The sequence below is a fragment of the Naegleria gruberi genome (genome assembly GCF_000004985.1).
Source record: "Naegleria gruberi genomic scaffold NAEGRscaffold_47, whole genome shotgun sequence".
NCBI lineage: Eukaryota > Heterolobosea > Eutetramitea > Acrasida > Naegleriidae > Naegleria > Naegleria gruberi.
In genome coordinates, this window is record NW_003163280.1 from 326,795 (window position 1) to 337,104 (window position 10,310).

At 27.4% G+C, this 10,310-nt stretch overlaps 7 protein-coding genes across 7 annotated transcripts in view; 6 read left to right on the top strand and 1 right to left on the bottom strand.

The window, feature by feature from the left end:
- Positions 1 to 206: 206 nt before the first annotated feature.
- Positions 207 to 1,586, top strand: NAEGRDRAFT_44710 (beta-tubulin; the record flags this gene model as incomplete). The annotated part of the gene is made up of 2 exons (XM_002673311.1): positions 207 to 885; positions 946 to 1,586. The coding sequence occupies 2 exons, from the start codon at positions 207 to 209 to the stop codon at positions 1,584 to 1,586; spliced, it is 1,320 nt and encodes a 439-aa protein (XP_002673357.1).
- A 256-nt stretch (positions 1,587 to 1,842) lies between these two features.
- On the top strand, positions 1,843 to 2,484 carry NAEGRDRAFT_71608 (uncharacterized protein; the record flags this gene model as incomplete). Its single annotated transcript, XM_002673312.1, has 1 exon — positions 1,843 to 2,484. One exon carries the CDS (start codon positions 1,843 to 1,845, stop codon positions 2,482 to 2,484), a length of 642 nt encoding a protein of 213 aa, XP_002673358.1.
- A 687-nt stretch (positions 2,485 to 3,171) lies between these two features.
- NAEGRDRAFT_71609 (uncharacterized protein) lies at positions 3,172 to 3,516 on the top strand (the record flags this gene model as incomplete). Its single annotated transcript, XM_002673313.1, has 1 exon — positions 3,172 to 3,516. The coding sequence occupies one exon, from the start codon at positions 3,172 to 3,174 to the stop codon at positions 3,514 to 3,516; it is 345 nt and encodes a 114-aa protein (XP_002673359.1).
- Positions 3,517 to 3,563: 47 nt separating this feature from the next.
- NAEGRDRAFT_51697 (uncharacterized protein) lies at positions 3,564 to 5,282 on the top strand (the record flags this gene model as incomplete). The annotated part of the gene is made up of 1 exon (XM_002673314.1): positions 3,564 to 5,282. One exon carries the CDS (start codon positions 3,564 to 3,566, stop codon positions 5,280 to 5,282), a length of 1,719 nt encoding a protein of 572 aa, XP_002673360.1.
- A 216-nt stretch (positions 5,283 to 5,498) lies between these two features.
- Positions 5,499 to 5,969, bottom strand: NAEGRDRAFT_71611 (uncharacterized protein; the record flags this gene model as incomplete). Its single annotated transcript, XM_002673385.1, has 1 exon — positions 5,499 to 5,969. The coding sequence occupies one exon, from the start codon at positions 5,967 to 5,969 to the stop codon at positions 5,499 to 5,501; it is 471 nt and encodes a 156-aa protein (XP_002673431.1).
- A 1,298-nt stretch (positions 5,970 to 7,267) lies between these two features.
- On the top strand, positions 7,268 to 8,893 carry NAEGRDRAFT_71612 (uncharacterized protein; the record flags this gene model as incomplete). The annotated part of the gene is made up of 2 exons (XM_002673315.1): positions 7,268 to 8,584; positions 8,660 to 8,893. 2 exons carry the CDS (start codon positions 7,268 to 7,270, stop codon positions 8,891 to 8,893), a joined length of 1,551 nt encoding a protein of 516 aa, XP_002673361.1.
- A 489-nt stretch (positions 8,894 to 9,382) lies between these two features.
- Positions 9,383 to 10,310, top strand: part of NAEGRDRAFT_71613 (uncharacterized protein) — a gene marked incomplete at both ends in the record, with an annotated part of 2,123 nt that continues 1,195 nt past the window's right edge. Inside the window, 2 exons of the mRNA XM_002673316.1 lie at positions 9,383 to 9,835; positions 9,919 to 10,162. Of these exons, the coding sequence (XP_002673362.1) occupies positions 9,383 to 9,835; positions 9,919 to 10,162 (697 nt within the window). The remainder of the gene's footprint in view (positions 9,836 to 9,918; positions 10,163 to 10,310) is intronic.

Below are 10,310 nucleotides of genomic sequence, written 5' to 3' on the forward strand. Positions count from 1 at the left end.
ATGCTGATAGTCAGATTCCAACAACCATTGTTCAGGCTATTTTGGATGTTGTAGCTGCTTCTATAAATCCACCACCTCAACAACCTCAACCAACACAAGAAGAACAAGCCTCCACAACTAATTCTAATGAACAAATTTCATCATCCGAAGGTATAGCTGAATCAATAACAACTAGTGATGATAATACACTTCAATCAGAACCAGCCATGCCAAAGCCTATTGAGGCTACTCAAACACCACCAACTGCAGCATCCACCATTGAAGCAAAACTTTCAAGCCAATCAACAAATAAGATTCTTGATGAACTTTATCGTGGATTGAATATATTCTATGATGAAGGTGCAAATGGACAATATGTACCTAGAACAATAATGGCAGATTTAGATCATTCATCACTTGATTCAATAATGTCTAATCAAGAAATTGGTAAATGGTTTAGACCAGATTATTCATTAGGTAGTACAGGTAGTAGTGGTAATAATTGGGCTAAAGGTTATTATACAGAAGGACCTGAATTGGCAGAATTAGTTATGGATGTTGTTAGAAAATCAGCAGAAAGTTGTGATTGTATTCAAGGATTTCAAATATTTCATTCAATTGGAGGTGGATGTGGTTCAGGAATGGGATGTTTCATAACAAATAGACTTCAAGATGAATATGGTGGTGCAATGATTATGACAAATTCTGTATTTCCATCTACAAAAACTGTTGATAGTGTTCTTGCACCTTATAACTCTGTTTTAACTTTACATCACTTGATTGAAAATGTTCAAATGGTTAATTGTTTTGATAATCATGCTCTTAATCAAATTAGTCAAAAATTATTTAGAATTGAATCACCTGAAATGGTTGATTTGAATGAAATTGTTGCACAATCTGTTACAGGTATGTTGTTTTATAGAATGATTATGATGACATTTAAATCATTATTAATATACTATTAAGGTATTACAAGTTCATTTAGATTTTCAGGTATTATAAATTCAGATTTACGTAAAATGGCAACCAATTTAGTTCCATTTCCAAGAGCTCACTTTTTCATGAATTCATTATCACCATTAGGAAGTTCATTTGATAATTCAGATCTTAAAGTTGAACAAATTACAAGTCAATTATTTAATCCAAATCATTTCCTAGTTGATGCCAATCCAAAGAATGGTAAATATTTAACAGCAAGTGTTATATTTAGAGGAGATGTTAGTTCATCATCAGCAGAAGAACAAGTTAATGGTATTCTTCAAAGAGATTCTTCTTACTTTTACAAATCAATTCCAAATAATTTACAAACTTCTATATGTAAAGTTGCACCACCTGGTATTAAGAGAACAGGAACTTTAATTGCTAATTCTACTTCTATTTTAACTATATTTAGACAATTATCATCTTCATTCTCAATGTTATTTAAGAGAAAGGCTTTTATGAAATCATTTGAAATTGAAGGAATGGATGAATTGGAATTTTCAGAAGCAATTTCAAATCTTAATGATTTAATAGCTGAATATGAATTACAAGAATATGAACAAGATAATCATATTAATGTTGATGATGAAGAATTGGGAGGAGGAGAATCTGAACATGTTGAATAAAATAGTTTAATAGGTGTAATTATATAATATGTTAATATGATTGATATTTGTAATTTGGAAGATTTCATGAATTAAACACATTTTGATTGAATTTTTTGGCAAAGTTATCTGTCAAACCCCAATCAACAAATTCGAAACAAAAGTTCGCACCAAGAACGATAACTTCATAGTCAGAACCGTGCCGGTTCTAACTACCAAATAAACAAACACTATTTTGATTGAATTTTTATTTGAACAAAATTAAAAAATTAAAAACATGACATCTTCGACTACAAGTAATAATAATAACACAAGTAATGATCATTCAACATCAACAACAACAAATAATGAAGAATATGATTTATATAAACATTCAATTGTTAGATATTTAGGATATACTAATGAAGTTGGTGAAGCCTTTAGAAGTTTTCTACCAAAATCAATTGTTAATTTTACATATATTGTTGCATCGGGATATGCTCTAGCTGATGCTGTTGATAAAGGTTATAAACAATATAAATTACAATCTAATAATAATATTACATCAAATATTGATAATAATAATATTGACAATATTAATAATATTAATAATATTGATACTAATAATTTAACAAAATCATCAACAACAATTAATTATAAACCAATTATTCATCATACAAGTGATACATTAATATGGCAATTTTTTGCATCAGTAACAATTCCAGCCTTTTTTGTAAATAGAACATGTTCAATAGTTAAATATTCAATGAATAGAATGAATTTAAGTGAAGGCTTTAAAAGATCAATTTATTTCAAATCAATTCCAACATTGAGTGGATTAGCAATCATTCCATTCCTACCACTATTATTAGATCATCCAATTGATTTAATTTTAGATAAAACCACTAGACCTTTATTAAATAAATATTTAAAAGATTAAACCATAATTAATTATTTTAATTTATTTTTTTATATTTATTAAATTTAATATTCTAATGTAAATAGATGGGAATATCAATATTCTTTATGAGATGTGAAAATCATCTCTCTATGGCGCTCAATGGTGTCTTTAATATATTTGTTTAACATAAATAAAATTATTGAAGACTTATGAGGTCAGGCTTACTGAAAGGTTGGCAATGTTACGTTCAAGGATGAGAGGACATTGGTATTCTTTTTATATTATTATTTATTTTTCTTATTATTGTTTATTAAGGAAGATTAAAATGCTATACGTAACTTGAACCATAACTTGTTTTATAAATTTATTAAAAATAATTTCATGTTCATTTTGAACATTGATTAGGTTATGGAGATATTTCATTTATTAGTGAAATCTATAAACTCATTAATGTATGTCTGCATTGAGTGGAATACTGAGGCTATATTAAATAGCAATGTGTTAAGATGTGTAGAGGTAATTAATTCATGAAATGTCTCTTTTTTTAACATCAAATCATAAAAGATTACATCTACATGAGTCATGCCCACTATTCTCTTTATTTCTTTTGAAATAAAATGTGAAATTGTAAAGTCAAAGTCCATGTAAAATCAGCCAATGGATAATAATCAACCAAATCAAAACCAATCAACGTCACTTGTCAATATAAAAAATAATAATTAAAAAATGCCACCATCAACATCCACCACTAATGGACCTATTGTAACCATATCATTCCAAGGAGGTGAATATACAGGTACAATTAATGAACAAAATGAACCTCATGGTAAAGGTACAATAATTTATCCCTACACTAAACATAAATATGAAGGTGAATTTATTAATGGTAAAGCTCATGGTAAAGGTATTGCAAGTGGTTTAATTACCAATGAAATGAGTTTTATTATTAATAATGAATTACGTGATATTGGTGATAAATATGTTATTCCAATCAATTCTTATACTTCTACTACTACTAATAATACTGGTGATAATTCTAATACTACTAATAATACTCCATCCATCAAATAATCATAATTAATAATTGGAGTTATGATGGACAATGGAATGAAGGAGTAATGAATGGTCAAGGTACATTTGTATTTTGTAATGGTGATATGTATAGTGGTGAATGGAAGGATGGAGTAGCTAATGGTAAAGGACTCTATACATGGAAAGTAACAGATGATAGATATATGGGTGAATTTTTAAATATGAAAAGACATGGTTCAGGTACAATGTTATTTCAGAATGGACATAAATATGATGGTCTATTTTATAATGATTATAGATATGGTCATGGTGTTGAAACATTTGCCAATGGTAATAGATATGAAGGTTATTGGATTATGGATAAAAGACATGGTTATGGTTTAGCATATATTAAATTTGATAATTTAGATAAGAAATTACAAAAAAAGAGAAAACAATTAGTTAAAGGTCAATCTTTTAATGGTAGTAGTAATAGTTCTAATAATTCTAATTCTAATAATAGCAGTACAACTACTAATAATGGTAATACTATTAATAATTTATATATTAATAATTTACATTCAATTGATAATTATGTAATATATTTACAAGAATATCAAATTGGTAAATTATTAAATGAAAAGGAATTATTTCCAACTGATTATAATCAATATTTACCATCAAATCCAAATCAAGAACAACATTTAAAACCACCAAAAGAATTATTTAATGAAGAAATTAATGAAATTTTATTTAAAATTGATGAAGAAATTCAATTACTTGTTGAAGATTCAAATGGTCAATTAAAATTATCAAATCATCATCATGATAATCATTCTAATAATAATAATAATAATGATAATAATAATACTAGTCCATCTATGGATGATATAAATGGTAATAATAATACAAATATAGAAGATGTATCACCACTTTCTAGAAATTCACATTTAAGTGAAATAGTTCAACCAATTCTATGTACAGATAATGTTTTTGTTCAGGGAGTTGTTTGTTGGGAAGATAAATATTGGGATATGATTCAACAATTATTTGTTCAACAATATACATTTAAATGTGAATTAAATCATTCTAAAAAATTATTACAACAATTAGATCAATTAACATATTTAGAACAACGTAGAATGGAAATTTTAGAAAAGATTGAAATGTGTAATAATGCAAAAACTAAAACTAAATGGGAAATGAAACGTGTTATTGTTGAAGAATTAAATAGTGAAGCACCAAATGATTATAGTGGTGTTGATTTATTCCAAGATAGATTAGATGAATTAATTTCTGAAATGAAATTAGAATTGACCGAAATTTTACAATTAAAAAATAATGCAAGTCAAGAAAGAGATGAAAAGAAAATTCAACAAACTTCACAACAAGTTTCAGATATTGAAAAAAAGATTTTCAGATTAGAATCAGCTTTACAAACTGCAAAGAATACTTCCATTCAAAATCCAAAATTGAAACAAGTTAGAGAACATGCTTTATATTCACAATTATTAGAAACTGTTGCAATTCATTTACAACGTTTAAGAGTTTTATTACGTCGTTTAATGTCATTTAAATATGGTTTAGGTGCTGTTATTTTCACTCCAAATCAATTGGATATTGTTATTAATAATAATAATGGTGGTGCAAATGAAGAAGAATTGAACAATACTAAGAATTTAATCATGTTAGTTCAAGGCTTGTTTGAATCTAATATTGTACGTTCAAGAGATCAAATTGCTCAACACTTAAAGATTGCTGGTATTGATGCTGATAACATTTTGAAACGTACCAGATCTATCAGTGATGATTTACAAAAACAATAATTATTATTGATGAAGATTAATTATTCTTGTAATACTTACATCATCATTATGATTAATAAACAATTTGTTTTTGTTTACTTCCGATGAGCCTTACAAGTCAAAATCACCCATCATAATTATTAAATTCAATAATTGATGATATCTTCTTCATCTTCATCAAATAATAAATAAATATATAATAAATATATAATAAATAACAAAAATTTAAAACATGATTTAATTCTTTCTCATTAATAAATACAAATGTGTATCAGGTTCAATGTGTTGAATATCTCTAGCTTCACCTTTTAATTTCATTAATAAACCACCAAATGACACATAAATAGAAACGACAGAATAATTCTTTTCAGGTTGATATTTATAAACTCTTCCGTACATGACATAATCATAATTGTCCATTAAAGATGGTTTGTCATCAGTTCCTAGGGTTGGATCATATGTATCTTTAGTTTTCTTTGAATCTACTTGTTTTGATGGTTTAATTTCCAGGCTTGTTGCCAATGAAATTGTTAATTTATCATTAATTTCTACTGGGAATATATCAGTGTTAATATCAATAATTAATTCCATTTCATCTTCACTTTCACAATAAAGACGTGATACTTTATCAAACTTCTTTCCTTCTGGATCAATGTTTTTGACTTCAAAGAATTTATCTTCAAGAACAACAGGTCCCGATGATGACATTTTTTTTTAAATACAAATTTTATTATTTTTATTTTTATCGCAACGGAAGAAGTAAAAGCTTTGGAGAGGCTTGAAAGTTGGAATTTTTTTTTGAAGTTTTTTCATCATCTTCACCTCCAGAATTCGCTTTGATTATTAATACTGTAGTAAGTAGGAGCCAATTTCATTAATAACCACAGCTTTCAATACATTTGTTGTTCACAGTATGAAATAAAGTGCAATTATTAGTTAGAATTATAATGTCAACTCTCAATCATTAATGAATTCATAACGAGCTCATTAACTTTGGATTCAATTCTTAAGAGAAACAAAACAGTCAAAATATTATATAAATAAATATTCAATATTGTAACAATCTGTTTCTACAGTTTCTATTTGATTTTATACAACAACATCTTCTTAATGGAGCTTTCAATATAATATCATTTGAGGTATGTACTCAATTCGTGTTGTTGGTTGGTTGGCTACTGTTGATTGTTGTGTTGTTTGTGATATAATATCTGTGTGAATTGTTGACATAGTTTTTTGATCAATTTCACTAGTCCGCATTTGAGTTTGATCAGCTGGAATGTTGAGCATTGTGTGAAATTTTGTTGTGTTTTCCAACAACAACAAGGCTAGGCACTCTGTGTTATAGTGTTACTGCTGTAATAATAATCCTCACAAATTTAATAAGGTAATCTAACTGATATCTGTTATTCTTCCAAATGAGAAAACGTTCACTCCTTAAATTCTTAAATATTCCATTCATTTTGATTAAAATTTCATTGTTTTTGAAAAGAATCAATAAACTCCTACACCACTAGAAAATTGTAATAGCCTCCAAACAAGTGCAAATGGCCTAAAAAGAACAAACCATGGAAACGCGAGATTCGTTCCAACTGTTTTTCAATGTTCGTTTTTCGCGTTTTTACTATGGACCTTAATGGAAGCAACATTAAAGAAACTTCAACAACAGCAACAAAGCGAAAGGGCGGTTAACTCAAAAAGGTCCGTCCAAGGTATTTCTGAAGCCTATTTCATGTCTGGCCACACTCTCCATTTGAAAATTACAAAAGCGAAAAAAACAATTTAACACAATTAAGCTAAATAGCTGCAGTCATTATTGTACAATTTATTAATATTATTAATCACATTCACTCTCAATAGACAGAAGATCACATCCAATAACACATATCATCCACAATAATACCAATAATAATACTACTACTTCCAAATATATAATGAGTGATCCAGTATTATTATCATCCAATCATCATCAACATCATCAAGATGATGATACTAGTGCGTCACATGAAATGGTTGAATTCACATTATCTCATCCAAACAGTTCAACTACATCACTTCCTAATCATCAACATCATCGTGCCATGATGACATCACAATCATCATTCCAATCCACAAGTACCTCAAATCATGATGATTTAGAATTGGGTCATCGACCACAATTAAGAGTTGCAGAGAGTGAAATATTTGATCAACATTTATATCCACCCAATGATGATTCATCCTCTGCTGATCATTCACCTACTCCGACTACCTTAGTGGATGGTGATGATCAACCTACAAGATTATTAAATGGTACATCTATTAATACTACTAATACTACTAATACTGCCACTGGTGGTGGTTGTGCTTCTACTACTATAAAGTCATCAACAAATAATTATGGTAGTACTACTAATAGTACTTCTAATGTTATTAAGAATGTTAATAATACCAATACTACCAATGGTAACTCTACTACTCTTACTACAAAGGGACGTTCATCATCCATTGCTAAACAACAACCAGCAACACCACTCACTAGAAAAGCAGCTATTAAACAATATTTCCAAAGAAAATATTTAAGTTTTGAACATCATTTAGTTTCACGTTCAGCTAAACATAGAGATTCTGAATATAGATCTCAATTAGAATTAATTACTGCCATTGATGAACATTGTGATAGTGTACTACATACTTATAGTAGTTTTAGAATGTTTATATTATCATTGATGGGTGGTATTTATGTTTCTATTGCAACCTTATTGACAGGTTTAATTTCATCTGATATATCAAGTAAGGCTATGCAAAAATTCATGACTGGTATTGCATTTGTTGGTGGTTTTACAATGATTATATTTAGTAAGAGTATTCTATTTACAGAAGTTAATATATCTGTTAGTGTTCATTTATTTAAAAATGATTTAATTGGTATTATTAGAAGAAGTGTCTATTGGGTTATTAAGGGAATATTCAGTTGTTTTAAAAATCATTTACATATTAAAATTAGAAGACCACATAAGAGTATTAAATTAATTACACTTTTAAATTCTATTAAATTATGGAGTATTTCCATAGTTGGGAATATATTAGGTACAGTGATGATGTCAGCAGTATTAGGAGCATGTTTCTCATGGTATGACAGTCAATCTATGGTACAATATTTGAGTGCATTAACTAAACACAAATTAGATATTTTCATTGAAAGAGGTGCAAGTGGATGGTTTAGTTGTTTATTAAGTGGAATGGTTGCTAATTTCATGATTGGTGTTGCTTCTTTATTATGTACTGCTGGTACTACTATTATTGGAAAGATTTTAGCTTTATTCTTCCCTATTATTGCTTTTGCTGTATGTTTTATTTATTATTAATATTAATTATTTATATAATCTTTTTATGGTAATATTTCAATACTATTTATTTAGGCATTGGGTGTACAACATGCACCTGCTAATGTTGGATATTTCTCACATATTTTCATTTGGGATTCCATGTATGGTAATACTACTAATTTAACAATTACACCTGAAATTAATTATGTTATGAATTCAGTTGAATGGTATGATGGTTTAGCATGGAATTTAATTCCAGCTGCAATTGGTAATGCTTTGGGTGGTTTCTTCTTGGCATTTGTTTTTGTTTTTGTTTTTATTAAATAATATTTAAATATAAAAGGAATTATTTAAAAATAATACTCTCCTCTCATATATTATAAATGTTAAAAATAAAGTTTTATATTTTTAAAAATTACTTGATTAATTACAATCTTATCAAGAAAACATCAATACATATAAGAGTTTTAAACATAAATATTTAAATGACCTTATTAGAAACCAATCTCATTCCATCAAATACTAAAATGATATTTACTCTAATCAAAATTATTAATCAACAACTCAACACTATTCTCTCACTCAAGTAGTAAAATTCAATACCAAGTAGTAAATTACATCAATAACAACAGATAGATAATATCTAGGTTACAATAGCTTTCAATTAAACATCAATAAGTAGTGAAATGGATAATAATAAATGGATAATTAACCCAATTTGTAATTTAATGTTCCCAAAGGTCTGACTTTAAATTCTAAAGCGAAAAATAATCTGAAATAAAAAACAAAACAATAACATCAATATTGAATATCAATATGACAAGTGACAGTGGTGCATTGAGTACTTCATCTGTTTCTTCAACAATAGTTGATACAAATAATATTAATAATACAGTTAATACAAGACAACAACAATTAAATAATAATAATACTAATCCATATGGATCATCACAAAGATTAGCACATTCACATCATCCACGTGTTCATCATCCTCATAATATTCATCATCATAATAATAATAATATACGTAAAGTTATGAGTCAATTAAGTATTAATAGTCAACAACAACAACAACAACAATATAATAGTAATGAACAATTATCATCTCTATATAGTATTGATAATAATAATATTATTAACATGTCTTCTAATAATAATTTAAATAATTTGAATAATAATAATTTGAATAATAATAGAATTCATTCAGCACAATCATTTAGTTCACTTTCATCTTATTATAGAGATGATGAACATCCACAACAACGTCATGTTCATTATTTTGATAGTGATGAATTTGATCAACATTTATATCCACCACCAATAATAATAATAATAATAATATACTTACTAAGAATGGTAAAAATAATGTTCATTTTGATACTAATGAAGATGATGAACAAGGACATTATCATGGTCATCATCATGAACATGAATTAGATGATAATCATCATCATCATATTATTGATCATCACCATGACCATCATCACCATCATCATCATGAAGATGATCATTGTGCTCATACTACTACCAATAATAATAATACTATTAAAAGTAGTAATACTTGTTGTGGTGGTGAAGAAAATCCAATTATTGTTGGTAAATATCATCCAACAACAATGAACAAATCACCTCAATTAATTGAACATGAAGCGCAACTACATGAACAACATGAACAATCCATCAATAATAGAAAAGAAAGAAATCCCTTAAACAATATTTCAACAAGAATATTAGGATTGAAGTG